Source organism: Passer domesticus, chromosome 13, assembly GCF_036417665.1.
Source record: "Passer domesticus isolate bPasDom1 chromosome 13, bPasDom1.hap1, whole genome shotgun sequence".
Classification (NCBI taxonomy): Eukaryota; Metazoa; Chordata; class Aves; order Passeriformes; family Passeridae; genus Passer; species Passer domesticus.
The window spans coordinates 1,365,922-1,383,077 of NC_087486.1; the positions used below are offsets into that span (position 1 = coordinate 1,365,922).

General features: G+C 58.4%; 2 protein-coding genes and 1 long non-coding RNA gene across 7 annotated transcripts in view; all 3 read right to left on the minus strand.

The window, feature by feature from the left end:
• Window positions 1–3,141, minus strand: part of HTR4 (5-hydroxytryptamine receptor 4) — a 67,474-nt gene extending 64,333 nt beyond the window's left edge. For 2 of the 4 annotated variants that reach the window (XR_010347289.1, XM_064388059.1), the window contains exon 1: window positions 2,855–3,141. The gene's annotated coding sequence lies outside the window, so the exon portion shown is untranslated. The remainder of the gene's footprint in view (window positions 1–2,854) is intronic. The other 2 variants (XR_010347290.1, XM_064388058.1) reach the window with 2 other exon arrangements.
• A 1,288-nt stretch (window positions 3,142–4,429) lies between these two features.
• On the minus strand, window positions 4,430–8,971 carry LOC135280263 (uncharacterized). Of its 2 annotated transcripts, XR_010347293.1 has the most exons (3): window positions 8,290–8,967; window positions 7,808–7,846; window positions 5,143–7,103 (listed from the first exon to the last, which is right to left on the minus strand). It is a non-coding gene; the product is annotated as an uncharacterized LOC135280263 (long non-coding RNA). The 2 variants fall into 2 exon arrangements; XR_010347292.1 differs by lacking the exons at window positions 5,143–7,103; window positions 7,808–7,846 and adding an exon at window positions 4,430–5,134 and having other exon boundaries at window positions 8,290–8,971.
• Window positions 8,972–12,633: 3,662 nt separating this feature from the next.
• LOC135280038 (sulfate transporter-like) lies at window positions 12,634–16,040 on the minus strand (the record flags this gene model as incomplete). The annotated part of the gene is made up of 2 exons (XM_064387747.1): window positions 12,634–14,809; window positions 15,516–16,040. Coding segments are annotated over 2 exons (2,118 nt in total), but the record flags the coding sequence as incomplete, so codon positions are not given.
• Between the last annotated feature and the right edge of the window lie 1,116 nt (window positions 16,041–17,156).

Sequence of the window (17,156 nt, forward strand, 5' to 3'; positions counted from 1 at the left end):
AGGGATCCCGGGTTTACAAAGAAACATTGGCACCATTTAATCGGGTATTGCTCTTTTTAGAAAGAGGTTTTTTCAGAGACTCCCTAAGGAATGAGGGACAGGAATGACAAGGTCAGAACAGGGGACATCTCCAACCTGACACTCATCAGTGCCTTGCTCTGCAAATGGGCAGGGAAGCCCTAAGTGGATTTTAATTAGAAGTGTTCCCATGAGAGATTTCCTTTAACCCCAAAACTTGGCACTGTCCCCCCAGATTTTAGCCACGGTGTTCTCAGGATTGACACCAACATTCACTGCAGCCACAGAATCCCAGAATCATTTGGAAAAGCCCTCCCAGCCCATCCAGTGCCCCATCCCACCCTGTCCCCAGCCCAGAGCCCCCAGTGCCACCTCCAGGTGACATCTCCAGGGATGGGGATCCAAACCTCCCTGGGCAGTTCCAGTGCCTGGGCACCCTTTCCATGGGGAAATTCCTGCTGATCCAACCCGACCCAGCCCGAGTCCTTGTGGATGCCCAGGCAGCTGAAGCCAGGGGGGCTCCTCAGTGGAAGGACAGATTATTTCCATTTTCCCTCTGTGAACAAACCCACCCGGGGGCAATCCTGCCTCCCCTCCCTGCACAGCAGCAGGTCTTGGGGTGGCTCTCTTCTGCTCTTCCCTCAAACACGCTCAGGGAGCATCTCCAGGGGTGCAGTGTCACCGTGGGATGTGCAGGGCAAGGTGCTGCCTCTCACCCCCTCCTGGCACTCCTGCCACCCCCTCCCGCTGCTCCTGCAGCAAGCACAGCCCACAGGGGCTCTGTCCCCACCGAGGACACTGGGCTCCTCACCCTGTCCCCTCCTTGTCTGCAGGAGCAGAGGAGAGTGGAAAGCAGGACAGAGCTGTCCTCAAATTCCCAGCTCCCCTTCAGCCCCACTCCCACCAGGTTCCTGCATCCTCCACCCCACATCCAGCTGCATCTCCCCTGAGTTCCCCTGGAAGCTCCTTCCACAGGTTCCAGGGATTTCCAGCCCCAAGGGCTCAGCCCGTGCTGGCTGGCACCTGTCCCTTGCTCTTTGTCCTGCCTGGGACTTCCCGGAATACCTGGAAAAGGGGAGCAAACGTGGAAAACTCGAGGCATGCCAGCTGGCTCCAGAGGATGGAGATGAGGAGGAGGAGGGGGAGAGGCAGGAGCACTGCTGGCACTTGCAGGAGCACAGTTGGCACAGAGGAGCTGAATGTACGATTTGGAGACTTCCTAGAATGAGCCAACAGGCTCAGTCAGAGCACTCTTACTTTTAAATCAGTGTTTACAAAGTCCTGGGCAAACTCAACTATTTCTGTCTGTCCCCAGACAGAGCCTGCTTGAGGAAATAAGACAAACACACCTCGGTGTGGAAGGAGTTATTACCTCAGCAAACCCAGCCTGACTCATGTTTGTTCTTTAACGGCGTTGTTGGACAGCACTGCCAGAGCCAAGGTCAGGGAAGAGGCAGAGGGAGATCTCAGAGGGGAGGAAGGCGCTGCTGCTCCCAGCCCATCTCAGCAGTCCCCATTCCTGGTGGGAATGCTCCCTGGTTCCTGGGCACACCTGCTGCACACCCCTGGACAGTGACCTCAGCCAGGCCATCCACACCCTCTGCTACACACACAAAATCCAAACGATCTCCTAAAAAGCCCCACCCTGCCTTTGCCAAGCAAAACCACCCAACTGCAGTAAAAGGGGACAGAGAAAAACCCTCCTCCTTCAAGAAACACATTTTGGTTTTAAGAAGAAATGAAGTCACGATGGCATCACACATTTCAGGGCACATGCCAGGCTCTGAAGCTGGCAAACCAGGGCTTGGCTCCCTCCTCGATGCCCTCAAGCAGCACAAACTTGCAGCTGGGTAATGTTTTAGTTACTCACCCTTCTATCAAGTTTCTGAGGGTGAAGTTTGTTTTGGAGCCAGGGGAGATGCCCAGGGCTTGAGGGAGTGACACAAGTGACACAGCTCTGTCTGTCCCCGAGTGGGAGCCACAAACCGGCTGCACTCCCAGCACCTGAATCAAAGCATCGGCCTTGGGCAGGACTCCTGGAGCCTCCCTCACCCCGGAGTAGTTCCGAGCAAGCTTCAGCAGCAAGGAAATGCTCCAGCCTCAGCGCCACGAGCTCGGAACGGAGGCAGAGCTGGGGGAGCCCCAGCGTGAGCCGAGCCTTTGCACTCTGGACCCTGGCACAGAGCTGCCCAGTCCTGGAAAACACCTTCTTCCCCACAGAATCGCACAATTGTTCAGGCTGGAAAACCCCTCTGAGGTGCTCGGCTGCAGCCGCTCCCCCAGCACCGCCAAGGCCACCCTGAACCGTGTCCCCAAGCGCCACAACCCTCCGGGGACAGCCATTCGTGCTCGCTTCAGCGAGGTTTCCCACCCGCGCAGAGCCCGCCGAGCCTCCCCGCCCGGCCGTGCCCCGTGCCAGGGGCTCCTGCCCTGTGCCATCCTCGCTCCCCTTTGTCCTGCGGCTCGGTGCTGCCCATTCCAGCGCTCCGCTGGCCAGGGAGCCGCTCATCCCTGCTCGCTGCCAGCGCCCGGGGCTCTGCCCGAACCCGCGGGACACCGGGCACGGCACACAGGGGACACCGGGCACGGCACACGAGGGACACAGAGCACCGCACATGGTGGGGGACACGGGGTACCGCACCCTGGGGGGACACTCAGCACCGAACCCGGGGGATGTCCGGCACCGCACCCTGGGGACACCGGGCACCGCACACGGTGGGTGACACCCGGCACGGCAGCCGCATCCCCGCCCGCATCCCCCCCGCGCTGCCGAGGGGCTCTCCCCGGGAACAGCCGCTCCCGGAGCGGGTTTCCCCCATCCCCGCCCGCTGCTCACCGTGGCCGGGGCAGAGCCCCGCGGCTCCCCCGGCGCGGCCGCTCATGCTGGAGACGGAGCAGGGCGGCTGCGGGCGCTGCCCAGCGCGAATGTGGGCTCTGTCCTGCCCCCGGTGCGGATGCGGGGCTACTCTCCCGCGCCAGGTGCGGATGCGGGCTCTGTCCTGCTCCAGCTGTGGTTGCAGTCTCTCCCGCCCCAGGTGTGAATGCGGGCTCTCTCCTCCCCCAGGTGCGGATGCGGGCTCTGTCCTGCCCCAGGTGCGGATCCGGGCTCTGTTCTGCCCCAGGTGCGGATGCGGGCTCTCTCCTCCCCAGGTGTGGTTGCGGTCTCTCTCCCGCCCCAGGTGCGGATGCGGGCTCTCTCCTCCCTCAGGTGCAGATGCGGGCTCTCTCTCCTCTCCCAGGTGCGGTTGCGGTCTCTCTCCCCTGCCCCAGCTGTGGTTGCGGGCTCTCTCCTCCCTCAGGTGCGGATGCGGGCTCTCTCTCCTGCCCCAGGTGTGGATCCGGGCTCTCTCCTCCCTCAAGTGCGGTTGCGGTCTCTCTCCCGCCCCAGGTGCGGTTGCGGTCTCTCTCTCCACCCCAGGTGTGGTTGCGGTCTCTCTCCTCCCCAGGTGCTGTTGCGGTCTCCCTCTCCCGCCCCAGGTGCTGTTGCGGTCTCTCTCTCCTCCCCAGGTGCGGATGCGGTCTCTCTCCCCTGCCCCAGGTGCGGATGCGGTCTCTCTCCACCCCAGGTGCGGTTGCGGTCTCCCTCTCCCGCCCCAGGTGTGGTTGCGGTCTCTCTCCTCCCCAGGTGCGGATGCGGTCTCCCTCTCCCGCCCCGGGCTCCGCGGGCAGCGCCGCCCCCGGCGCGCCCCGCACGGAGAGCGGGGCTGCCCGGCCCCGTCCCCGCCCCGCCGGGGAAAGCGGGGCCGTCCCCCCCAGAGCCCGGGGCCGTCCCCCCCAGAGCCCGGAGCCGTGCGAGCGCGGTGGGCAGGGCAGCTCTCCCGTTATCCGCGCGATTCTCGCCGATGCTTCTCCCTCGCTCTCGGAGCGCCTCCAGGGACCGGCGGTTTGGTTTGGTTTGGTTGCTCGTGTGCAGAAGAGAAGTGGAGCAAGCCCATCTCACTGTAACTTGCTCGATTGGAACCGCTTCTTAAAGATCTGAGGGGTTTTGGCAAAGATCTTTCAGTGGATTTCTCAAAACAAACAGAAAATGGGCGGTATTTCCAAGCACGAGTGCACGGCATTTCACTGCAGCATCAGTCCAGCTCCTCTGACATTATCGGAGCTTTGGCAGCTGAAATCTGGCCCTGACACCCTTAACAAAGCTCCGTCTTGGCAGAGCAGGACACCACAAAGAGCTCATCAGCTGAGCTTTTGAAATCCCCATTGAAATAAACCCGGCATCAAGCCAGGACCTGGGCAGCTCCTTCTCCAGGTGTGGCACCTTCACCTTTCACTGGAGCTGCACCTCGGGGTTTGGGGGTTCAGGCTGCAGGGCCTTTGTACAGTCACTGCAGGGCTGGGATTTCTCAGAGATCACTGGGTCACTGCGTTCACAGAAGGATCCAGAGCACACTCAGGGTCAGAGATGTAATTTATTTTTTTTTAGAGCATTTCCGTGCCCTTTAACCACAGCTGAGGTCCTTGCCCCTGGAAAAGGGACATCTCCACTTGTGTGTGGATGCAGGAGAAACCAGAGCACCCACACAAGTGCAATACCTGCTGCTTGCTGACAAAATACATCAAAAAAAGTAAATGCGTATTAAACACATTATCAGTTTGTTTGATAGGACTCGTTTTTTTAAGATCTGGGGGGTTTTGGCAAAGATTTTTCAATGGATTTCTCAAAAATGTGGTGTTATTTTCAGGGCAGTGCAGCAAACACCACCCAGGAGTGTGTGCTGCATGTGTTTGTCCATCACTATAGAAACTGAAAGACAGAGAAAGAATAACATTAACAAAAGTAAACCCCATCCAATCCATGAAGAAACACCCTGTCACAGTGTGGATTTTCGCAGATTCAAAGGACCAAAACCAAAGTAAATGAAGCTGGTCTGGGTGGAGCTGTTAAAGAGTTCCTGAAACAATTTTGGTTTGCCTGCGTTTTCCTCTCCATGGTACTGATGTGACATTATTCCTATTTACTCACAGTAGACACCAGTGGTAGCTACTCACTAGTGCAGCCCCTAGCTTTAATGCTGAATTGATGTATAAATTCTTCATGGAGCAAACAATTCTTCCTGGCAAGACCTGAGTGCTCAGAGCAGCTCCTCACCTGCCTCCCAAGGAGTTCCCAGCCCTAAAGGGAAAAAATGGCACAAAAGGGAAAAAATGGCACAAAAGGGAAAAATGAGAGTGTGGAGCCCTGAGCTGAGCCCACGCCGAGTTTGCAGGAGGGGAGAACTGAGGCAGAGTGGGTTTGTGTGCTCTCCTATCAATGCCTGGGTGGGCTGAGGGCCCTGGGCAGGGGTGAAGCTGCTCAGGGGAGGGTTTGGGGCCTGGAGAAGGCAGAGCCCAAGCCCCTCCACCCCTGGCTGGTGTGAACCATGCTGTCCCCAGTGCTGTCCCCAGGGTCCATCCCACCCCCTCTCAACGCAGCTTCCTCTCCAGGACTGGCAAAAGTTTATTCCACCTCAATGGCATGCCTAAAAAAAATGGATTTAAATTTTGAAACAGGAAAATTAGAAAGTATTAGAGAGGGAGATAAAGCACTGGAGTTTGGGAGGTTTTTGGGGTTTTTTTTCCCCTGTTTTTCCTCCCCTCCTCCTGCTGTAGCAATGATGAATCCCAAGATCTGGTTGGGAAGGAGAGTGGCTGAGTGATTCATCGGGACTGAATCACAGCCACTCTGCAGAGGAATCCTCTGCTGCTGCTGCAGGTGCAGCTCCATCGCTGCCCTGGATCCTCCCCGCTGCCCCCCAGGAGCAGGGAGGGACAGGAACGCAGAAAAACAGGGAGAGCAGCCCTGGGTGGGCTCCCTCTGAGCAGCCCTGCTCTCCTGGCCCACGCGGGAGGGATTCTATCCAGAAGGGAGACAAAATACATTGATTTTCCGAGGGTTTTACCCACTGCTGGATCACGCAGCCTCCCACTCCCCCGGGGAAGAAGTTTCCTTCTGTTCCTTTTGAAATGCAAGCTTTGCCCTCCCTCTCCGAGGATCCCCCGCTAATCCTGGGATGCAGCAGCAATTGGCACCCAGAGCTAGGCTGGAAAATCGGGATGCAGCAGCTGAATTCCTGGGATTCCCCAGGCTTGGATTTTCTGAGGGACATCAGAGGAGAGGCAGGAGAAAAAATTCTGCTCTGCAGCTGATTTCCAGCGCCAGCTGGGTTGATGCTTGTCCTTACACGGAATTCTGTCTCTCTGTTGTCACCACCTCCTCTCCTCACATCACTCACGCCCAGAACTCTCGGGATTGCCAGGAATGCACATTCCCACACTCCTCAGCCAAGCCGAGGTGGGGACCAGCTCCAAACTGAATGGCCAGGGAGAGGAAGGTCACCCTGGTGATTCCCAAACCGACAGGTTTTTTAAAAATCCAGCCCTGCCCTCCCTGGCTGCAGAGCACCTGACCCGACCCCACAGGTCATTCACGGCTCTGCCTGCAGACACAAACCTAAATCCCTGCTCAAGGCAGGTCTGGCTTTCAGCTTTAAAGCAGAACATCGGGGTCACTTTCAGCAGTGTAAAATCGCTGTTCACAACAGACAATGTTGGCTCAGCTGTCGTTGCAGGGACACAGAATTATTTTGAAAGACCCTCTCAGAGTGACCCCTGGAGAAATTTGTTACCTCAGGACCAAAGGTGGAACAAGGGACAACGATGTCAGCATCACCTGGAGAGCCAGAGCTGGAGGCAAATTCACCTTTACAATCCCTGGGCTGGAAACTCCTGAACAATCCCTCAGAAATGGAAGGAGGAGACTCCTCCTGGGAGAGCTCTCCGAGTCCTCTCAATCTCTCTCTGTAGGCCACACAAGTGTGACAGAACTTCCCATCCTTTTAACTGGTTTTTTTTTTCCTAAAATCCTATTTCTAATGAACAATCTGCACTTGTTTCTGTGCTCCAGCAAGGAAGTTTTGGAAGGAAAAGAAGAGGGAAGCAGAAATCCATCTCCTGCCACCCCCCCAGGGCTGAGGGGTGCTTGGGTGTTTGTCCTTCTGTCCTGCAGAGCTCCCTCCCTCCCCTGGCAGCACAGGGATGAGTGCTGGATTCCCGTGCAGATGAGGCTGTGTGTAATTCCCTGTGAATGCAGATAGCTGATGCGGCTGTGAATAAGAGAGCCGAGTGAATCATTCATCATGGATTATTGATAGGATTCATTTCACCTCTTTTTCTGCTCTCAGGATGCCCACGAGGCCCCCCCTGAATTTATTTCCCCCCTCTTTTATGGAATATTTCTGGAGACAAAATAGATTAAAGCCGAGTAATTTTTCTGCTCTCTGCTGGGCTGAATGAGATGTTTGCTGCCAGGTTAACCCTTGCAGATCCCCCTGAAGTGTCTTCCCTGCTGGCACCTAAAAAAGCAGTTTCCACACTGCTTTTTTGACACCAGCTCTGCTCCATGCAGAGCTCCCCGGTGCTGTGTGTGGTGTTTGTGCCCCCTCAGCCCTGTGGCAAAGGGCCTGCCCTGGCTGAGCGTGGCTCCCTCAGCCCCCAGCACCAGGGGATGCTCTGGCTGATTTTCCCCAGCCAGGCCCAGCATTGCTCCCTGGAGATGGCTGCAAACCCTGCTGCTGTTTCCATGGCAGCACGCAGCCAGTTCCACTCGGCTTGGGCAGAAAACCAAAATAAACCTGCAGAGAGATCTCCCCCTGCCCACCCCTGGCCTTTGGGGACCCTGTGGGGACCCCTGGAAACCTCAGGCTGCTGCTGTGGCTTTGTCCCCTGAGCTGCCTGGGCTCTGTGTGAGCAGGGGCTCTGCTGCCTGGGGCTTCTGTGAGATGCAAAACCAATTTCCCAAATCCTTTACCTGCGAGGTGAGGCAACATCATTTCTGATTATTAATTCCCTATCAAAAAAAAAAAAAAATGGAAAAAGAAGGAGAATTCTTTATTCAGAGCTGTTCAAAGAGGTGAGAAGAGCCTGCAGTGGTTTGCAAAGCCTTCCTGCCAGCCCCAGAGGTGAAACCAACCTGCCCAGGGCAGGGGTCCTGAGCTCAGCTCCTTCCCAGGATGGTTTTTCCTCACGTTCCTCTCATGTTTCCAGGCTGGCACCCAGGGATCTGCAGCACAGGAGCTGAGCCAGAGCTGCCCAGCCCAGAGCTGTGCCACCCACAGGTTTAGGCCAGGCTTTGGTAAAAGAGACTCGGGGCTTTTCCCCTCTCTGGCTGGGGCTCAAAGGCACAGCTGGATTCACACAACCAGCCCTGGGTCCAATAAATGCAGAAGACAATTCAGTATTTGCCCTTCCAGGAAACAAACACCGGGAGCTCCCCACCCAAAATTAACTCACCTCTTGTGCCACGTTTAACCTTCAGCCATTTTCACGTCTCCTTTCTGCAGTTTCCACCCTGGTTTGGGCAAAATGCACTGCAGTAAGCACAAAGCCTCGAAGGGAAAGGCATCCTGCAGCTCCCCAACCACAGCAGGGGTTGGAGCTGAAAGGGCACAGAGGATGGGCTGGGCACAGGGAGGGGAGGGCTCAGCAGGGGGAAATCACCTCTCAGCAGCAGCAGCAGCTGCTGCCCCTCTCTCCGGGGCCACACACAGGTGTTTGCAAAAATGCAGCTGCTGGAGTGACCAAAAAAAGGGGGGGAAATTATAAAGAATAGAAAGGATTGGTTGGTTGTGGAGCAGGCACAGCCAAGGGTGTGGGACAGCCCCAGGGGGGGGACACAACGGGGCCACCCTGTGGCAGGGGACACTCGGTCACCAAGAGCCCTCGCCTGCCCTGCTGGGGGAAATGCCAAAGCCTTTCAGAAATCTGGGAAAAGCAGCCCTCGGAGGCAGAAAGAGCAGAGGAATTAGAGCTGCCTGCAGCTGCAAGGTGTGAAAGTAGAAAAGTTACAACAGTGCAGCAAGCCAGCAGTATGAAACAATAAATGTGAAGCAAGCAATATGAAACAACAGCAAACACTATGACATGAAACAACAGCCTGAGTTTTAGGCTGGGCTGAGACCTTAAGAGTGCAGAAAGGGAAGGTTTAAAGCTCAATAATGAAGTGTTGGGTACTGTTAATAGAAGCACTGTGTGCAGCAGGGGTTCCTGTGCTTTTAGGGATTGGTTAGAATTATCTGTGAGCTTTAGCAATATGCTGCTGGCTAGAAAGTTTTTCAGATGCTCTGGACAAGGAAATCTTTGGCTGCTGCTGGCAGGGCCTGAGCTGCTGCCACATCCAGTTGTCTCAGCCCGTGCTGAGGCTGATGCTGCAGTAAAGGCACCAACCCCAGCAGTGCTGTGCTGCTTGTGAAACCCCACACCCCCTGCCTTTGGGATTCCTCATTTGGCACCAAGCAGAGCTGCCCATCCCGTGCCATCCTGCCCCAGCCTGGCTCGTGGCTCTCCCCAGCCGAGTTTTGCTGCTGGGGAAGGGCTCGAGGGCAGATAAGCACATGAATCCCTTCAGAGCAGTCAGAGAGCTGCAGAAGCAACTTCTTGCCATTCCAGGGGCTGTTTTATTTCCAGGAACAGGCCCTGGGAGAGAGGAGAGCAGCCCAGGGCGCAGCAATCCGTGTCTCCAGCTCTCTGCAGAGGGGAAGCAATCAGCACCAGCACAACCTTTACTCCTGCAGCTCCCCCGGGGGAACATCTCAGAGCACCAGAAGGGTTTCAAGCTGTCCAGCTGCTGCTGAGCCATAATTACCAGCTGCACAGTCAGCTCCCGCTGCGGCTGACAGAGCCCCAGCAGCAAATCCTCTCTCCGTGCCACTGCTGGGTGTTTATGGAGCCCAGGCAGGCAGGGGCACGGGCAGGAGAGAGGGGAGCTGCCTGCCCGGGGGGACAGCATTTCCTTCCAGCTGCCTGGGCTCCCCCCAGCCCCTGGGGAGGCTCCAGGAGGGGCCCTGGGGTGCAGCCCTGGCTCTGGCACGGAGAGGCAGCTCCTGGGGATGGTCCCCGTGGGAATGTTGGGGACTTGGGCTGCTGTCCTCAGCCCCTCCAGCAGCAGGAGCTGCCCCTCTGCCCTCACCTGCCCGCTGCAGGGCACCCCAGGCTGTCCCTCCACAGCTCTGACCGTGGGCAGTGCCCCCTCTCCCTCCTCTGCCACATTTCCAGCCCTGGGCCTCTCACAGAAAGTGATAAAAAAACAGCAATTCTGAGTGCCCTGGCAGTGTGGGACAGGAGTGCTGGGGCTGGGAGAGCTGGGCAGGCAGGGCAGGGCTGCCAGAGGGGACAGGGGAGGTGGCTGTCACCCCTGGGGAGTGCTGGGTGTCCCTGAGGAGTGCTGGGTGTCCCTGGGATGTGCTGGGTGTCCCCTGGGATGTGCTGGGTGTCCCTTGGGATGTGCTGGGTGTCCCTGAGGAGTGCTGGGTGTCTCCTGGGGAGTGCTGGGTGTCCCCTGGGATGTGCTGGGTGTCCCTGAGATGTGCTGGGTGTCCCTGAGGAGTGCTGGGTGTCCCCTGAGATATGCTGGGTGTCCCCTGAGGAGTGCTGGGTGTCCCTGGGGAGTGCTGGGTGTCCCCTGAGGAGTGCTGGGTGTCCCCTGGGATGTGCTGGGTGTCCCTTGGGATGTGCTGGGTGCCCCTGAGGAGTGCTGGGTGTCCCCTGGGGAGTGCTGGGTGTCCCCTGGGATGTGCTGGGTGTCCCTGAGGAGTGCTGGGTGTCCCTTGGGATGTGCTGGGTGTCCCTGAGGAGTGCTGGGTGTCCCTGGGATGTGCTGGGTGTCCCTGAGGAGTGCTGGGTGTCCCTGAGGAGTGCTGGGTGTCCCTTGGGATGTGCTGGGTGTCCCCTGGGATGTGCTGGGTGTCCCTGAGGAGTGCTGGGTGTCCCTTGGGATGTGCTGGGTGTCCCTGAGGAGTGCTGGGTGTCCCTGGGATGTGCTGGGTGTCCCTGAGGAGTGCTGGGTGTCCCCTGGGATGTGCTGGGTGTCCCCTGGGGAGTGCTGGGTGTTCCCTGGGATGTGCTGGGTGTCCCCTGAGGAGTGCTGGGTGTCCCTGGGATGTGCTGGGTGTCCCTTGGGATGTGCTGGGTGCCCCTGAGGAGTGCTGGGTGTCCCCTGGGATGTGCTGGGTGTCCCTTGGGATGTGCTGGGTGTCTCTGGCACTGTCCCCACTGCCCACCTGAAGATCTGTGTCCCCTTGCAGGGTCTCTGCCCTGGGCTGCACCAGGCTGTGCCAAGGCATTACCAGCTCTGGCTTTATTTCCTGCTGGGCCTTTATGACCCCGCTGGGACCATCAATACCTCTGAAGCCTAACTAAAACAGTTTCATTTGCTCCATGAAGAGTCTTGGAGAGGAGATGGTGGCAGTGCTGTTCAAAGGGGAAGGGGGGTCAGGGAACAGGTTTTTACTGCCTTGCTTTTTACTCTCCCCCCTGAAGTGCCCCATTCCCCTTTGTTCTGGGGCTGAGAGAACTCCTTGGGGAGTTTCCTCATCTGGGATGGCCTGAGAGGATCCTTGGAAAGAGCTCCTGGGAGCTGCATCCCACCCACACCTGGAGCACCTGGAGCACAAACATCCAGCCCTCCCTGCAAGGAGAGCTTTGGTCCCTTCAGCCCCCCTGGCACAGCCTTGCCCCAGGCGCTGCAAGCAGCCGGGCACCCCATCTAAAATCATTTTTAAATCCATTTAAAATCAATTTTTAAGCACAAAAAGGCATTTTCCTGAGCACAGCCATAGGATTCCTTTTCCACACACTTTATTTACAGCAGTTTCCTGTCCTGGGCTTCCAAGACACAATTCCCTCCAGCAGGATTTCTTTTGGGGTGGGGATGGATGGTGCTCACAGTCCTTGGCATGGCAGGGGGGGATTGGGATGAGTTTTGGGGTCCCTGCCATGGTGGGGGATGGATTGAGATGAGTTTTGGGGTGCCTGTCCCGGCAGGGATGGGCTGGGATGAGCGCAGGAGTTTTTGGGGTGCCTGTCCCGGCAGGGATGGGCTGGGATGAGCGCAGGAGTTTGTGGGGTGCCTGTCCCGGCAGGGAGGGGCTGGGATGAGCGCAGGAGTTTTTGGGGTGCCTGTCACAGCAGGGAGGGGCTGGGATGGGCGCAGGAGTTTTTGGGGTGCCTGTCCCGGCAGGGAGGGGCTGGGATGAGCGCAGGAGTTTTTGGGGTGCCTGTCCCGGCAGGGAGGGGCTGGGATGAGCGCAGGAGTTTTTGGGGTGCCTGTCCCGGCAGGGAGGGGCTGGGATGAGCGCAGGAGTTTTTGGGGTGCCTGTCCCGGCAGGGAGGGGCTGGGATGAGCGCAGGAGTTTTTGGGGTGCCTGTCCCGGCAGGGAGGGGCTGGGATGGGCGCAGGAGTTTTTGGGGTGCCTGTCCCGGCAGGGAGGGGCTGGGATGAGCGCAGGAGTTTTTGGGGTGCCTGTCACAGCAGGGAGGGGCTGGGATGAGCGCAGGAGTTTTTGGGGTGCCTGTCACAGCAGGGAGGGGCTGGGATGGGCGCAGGAGTTTTTGGGGTGCCTGTCCCGGCAGGGGTGGGCTGGGATGGGCGCAGGAGTTTTTGGGGTGCCTGTCACAGCAGGGAGGGGCTGGGATGGGCGCAGGAGTTTTTGGGGTGCCTGTCCCGGCAGGGAGGGGCTGGGATGAGCGCAGGAGTTTTTGGGGTCCCTTCCCGATTTCCCGGCCCCGCTTGCGGCTCACTGGCGCCCTCCAGCGGCCACGCGGGGCAGGCGCAGCTCCGGCCCCCCCGGCCCCCCAAACCTTTCCCACCTCTGTCCGTCCCCAGCTCAGCCCCAAAAAACCCTTCCCACCTCTGCTCCATCCCGAGAATCTTCCAATCTCAGCCCCCCCAAACCTTTCCCACCTCTGTCCCATCCCGAGCTCAGCCCCCCCAATCCCTTGCCACCTCTGCTCCATCCCGAGCTCCTCTCTCCCCAAACTCTTCCCACCTCTGCCCCATCCCCAGCTCAGCCCCAAAAAACCCTTCCCACCTCTGCTCCACCCCGAGAATCTTCCAAGCTCAGCCTCCCCAGAAAACACTTCCTACCTCTGTCCTATCCCAAGCTCAGCCCCCCCAAACCTTTCCCACCTCTGCCCCATCCCGAGCTCATCCCCAAAAAACCTTTCCCACCTCTGTCCCATCCTGAGCTCAGCCCCCCCAAACCTTTCCCACTCTGTCCATCCCGAGCTCATCTCTCCCCAAACTCTTCCCACCTCTGCCCCATCCCGAGTTCAGCCCCCCAAGCCCTCCCCACCTCTGCCCCTCTGGCAGAGCATCCCAGCCCCTCCTGCTCGCTCCGAGGGCACAAACACCGCCCGTGCTCCCCTCTCCTGGCACCCAGGGCTACAGAGCCACCTGGAAGGTCTGTTCTTCGGGCTCCGGGAGAGCAGCCTGAGTGTCCTTGCTGTCCCCCCGGTGCCAGCGCTCAGCAAACTGCACGGCATCGTGGATGCTGTGGAAGGCCAGCTGGCCCCCAGCGCCCCCCGGCCGGCCAGCCCAGCCTCCCTCCCGCAGCCGCTGGCGGATGGAGGGGTTGCAGTTGGCCAGGAGCACCTGGACGCCCACCTCCTTGTAGTCGTGCTGTGTCTCCTTGAGCACCGAGAGCCCCACGGTGTCTATGAACTGCATGGCCCCGCAGTCCAGGATCAGGGTGTGCATGTCTGTGGAGGGCGGACGGGCATCTCCTGGAGGCCTCTCGGCCCTGCTGCCAGCCTGTTTGAGGCAGCCACAGCTGGTGGGCCAGCAGCTCCTGCTGCTGCCCGGCTCCGGGCCGGGCTGTGCCCGCGGGCGGGGGCGGCTGGCAGCCAGCAGCACGGGGTTGACCCCCGTTTTCTGGTACAGCACGGCCTTGAAGTAATCCTTGTTGGCGTAGTAGAGGGAGCACTCGAAGCGGAAGATTTTGACGTTGGCGATGCTGCTGAGCTGCTTGTAGGCGGCCTGGTCCTCGTAGACCTCCCTGCCGCTGACCTTGCCCAGCAGCGTGGCGCGCGGCCGCTGCGTGCGGAAGATGATGCAGAGCAGGGCGAAGCAAACGCCCACCAGCAGCCCGATCTCCGTGGTGACCAGCGTGGAGCACAGCATGGTTGTCCACCACACCACCGTGTCCAGCTTGCTGAGCTGCCACATCCTGCGGGCGTCGCGGAACTTCCTGAGGCCGCCGCGCAGGTTGACGATGGTGACCACGCCGAGGATGGAGGTCTGCAGCGAGTAGAAGAGCGGGGAGATCCACAGCAGCACCAGCAGCAGCACCAGCGAGGTGACCAGCCCGGACACCTGGGTCTGGCTCCCTGTGGACTCCTTCAGCAGAGTCTTGGTCAGGGCAGCAGAGCTGGCAAAGCAGTAGAAGAAGGAGGGGATGAGGTTGCACAGGCCGATGGCGATCATCTCCTGGTTGGCGCTGACGGCGTAGCCGTGCTTTTTGCCAAAGATTTCTGCCAGGGACACGGTCATGGCAAAGCCGATGACAGCGATGGGCAGAGCATCCAGTGCCAGGCTGGGGAAGAGGCTGAAGTCTGGGACGGTGGGCTTCCTGAAGCCCGTGGGGATGACCCCGCACACAGCGGCCTTGTAGCGCTGCTGGAAGTCAAAGTAGTGGGAGATGAGGGTGGCGACGACGACCACCAGCAGCTCGATGGGGAACGGGGCCTTCATCCTCCCCTTGTAGCGCTCGTTGAGCTCCTTGACGGGCACTATGACGGCCAAAGCCACCAGGCTGGTGAGCAGGTCGCAGATGTTGGTGTTGTGGATGTGCCTGAAGAGGTCCACCCAGGTGAGGATGAAGGAGCCCACGCCCTCGTGACGGGGGATTTTCAGGCCCAGCAGATACTTCATCTGGGAGGTGATGATGGTGAGGCTGGAGCCTGTCACGAAGCCACCCAGCAGGGGCTCTGACAGGTAGACAGCCACGAAGCCCATCTGTAAAACCCCCAGCAGGATCTGAAAAGCAAAGCAGCCACAGCTTTAGCATGGGTGAGAAAGGCTGGAAGGGGTGGCTGGCAACTTATGTCACTTTGCTGCCTCTTTAGCAGCTCTGGCCACTCTGTCTGGGGACATGCTGAGCATTCCATGGGAGGAATTTGTCCTCAGGACTTAATCTGGAGTATGGAAAACTAGAGAGACCCACCTGTAACACTCCCCTGTGGCTGGGGATGCCACACAGAAAATCCCGCAAGATCCCCGCTGCTGCCTCCTCACGAGCAGCCCCACCAGAGCAGCTCTGGGTGTGACTCACTTGGGATGCCCTGAATTTTAGCTGTCCCAGTGGAAAAGGCTGGAATTGCTGTGACAGCTCAGCCTAGGCAGTGGGGACACTGCCAGGGTCCTTGAGGGTGGCCCTTGTCTGCCCCAAACCTGCTCTGAGCAGCCCAGCTGCAGGACTGAGGTGGTGGGAAGGTGGTTCCCAGATCCTTCCCTTCTCCTCTGATCCTGAGGATGTCTCAGACACATCCAAGGACCTGGTTGTCCCATGGAGGAAAACAGCCCCCGTTCAGCTGTTTGCACTTTTAAAATCACTGCATTCACAAATTCAAGCATGTCACGGTCTAGAAACGTTCCTCAGGACTCTTAAATCTGACCCAACACTTAGAGATCTCAAACCAGAGACATTCCTAGGAGGAAACATCACCAGAGCGAACGTTTGTACCTGGTAGAGGCCCACCAGAAAGCTCAGCGACAGGGCCACGGTGATGGCGTAGCAGCTGCGGTCACAGGGCTCCGTCCCGTTCCTGGGGGAGCTGGAGTTGTCCCCGAGGGCAGCACCGCTGTCCCCGTAGCCTGCCAGCTGCAGGTGGCGTGTCACCGACTGGCCCACCATGAGGCACAGCACCCCGAAGGAGCCCACGCTGGCGTGGCGCGACGTGGCCGTGGCCGCGTAGATGATGTTGCAGAAGAAGTTGGTGTAGATGCCGTAGATGGGGTCCTGGTTGGCCAGCAGGGAGTAGGAGATGGACTGGGGGATGGCCACCACGCCCACCAGGAGCCCCGAGACCACGTCCCCCAGCAGCTGGGAGCGGGGGCTGTACTGGGGCAGCCACACCAGCACGGGCAGCAGCCGGCGCAGCGCCCTGCCCAGGCTGCACCTGCAGGCAGCCCTGGCCTGCTCCACCATCAGCTCCCTGCTGCTGCAGCCTCCGGGATCCTGCTCCTCCAGGCTGATGAAGGTGGCAGGAGCCTCGTGGCGCCGGAGGGAGCCCAGGGGGGCTTTGCTGGCTGCTGGCTCCTGGCTGGACGTGTCCTCCATGGGCACAGGGGAGCTGAGGTGGGAGAGCAGGGGGGTGAGGGGCTGCAGGCACGAGCACAGGGGCTCTGCTGAGCTCCAGGGCTCGTGCCATGGGCAGGTAAGTAAATAAATAAATAAATAAACAAACAATCAAGCAAATAAATAAATAAAGCTAAATTATCTCAGCCAAATCAAACAAAAGCATTGATTCGTTTGTTGTCACTTCTGGAGCTGATTAACCACATCCCCCAAATCAGGGGCACAGCTACAGGGCCCCCACCATGCTCCTTCCCCATCCCTCTTGTTTTGAAACAGAAACTTCACTGAGTTTCAGTGAAATTTCACTCAATTTCACTTAAACTCCTTCTGCCATCAAGACACTGCTACTTAGGCAAAAACTTCTTTGGGAAATGTTAAGATATTCCAAGGGATACTTTAGGAATCAAGATGTGGGTAAGGGAGAAAATTTGCAAATTAATGTTTCCTTCAACATTACTTAATTTTAATTGCATTAGTGGCTTGCATCAAACAGGGGCTCCCATGTGCAGAATGAAACCACCCTGCTTTTTAAGTAACAGAGACACCTCCCAAGTCTGTCAGTCAAAATGCAGCTGCACCAAAACACCTTTTTGTGACAACTGAACGACAGACAGAAAGAAAAACCCTCCTGAGGGGAGACCCAGCGTGGCCGTGGTTTGGAACTGAACTGGGATGAGGAGAAATCCCATTTTCCTGCCCTGCACACATCACCAAGTCTTACCTCTGGCTGCACACTGGGGCTTTCCTCAGCACCTGGAGCTGCTCCCTGGGCACAGAGCTGTCTCCACCTGGCAGCACCCCTGGGCAGAGGAAAACCTGGCCCAGGTGCCACCTCCCTTGGGATCTGAGCTCCTGAGCCAAGCCATGTCTCTTTTATTTCTGTCCAGGCTCTGCCACCGAGCAGAGCTGTGTTTGGAAAACAAACACCATCCTCAGAGAGTATTTTGGCTGACAACTTGTTCTGGACACCAGGAATGATTGAGGGGGCTTAGAGAAGTGCTCCTGCCAGATAAGGGGATTGCTTGG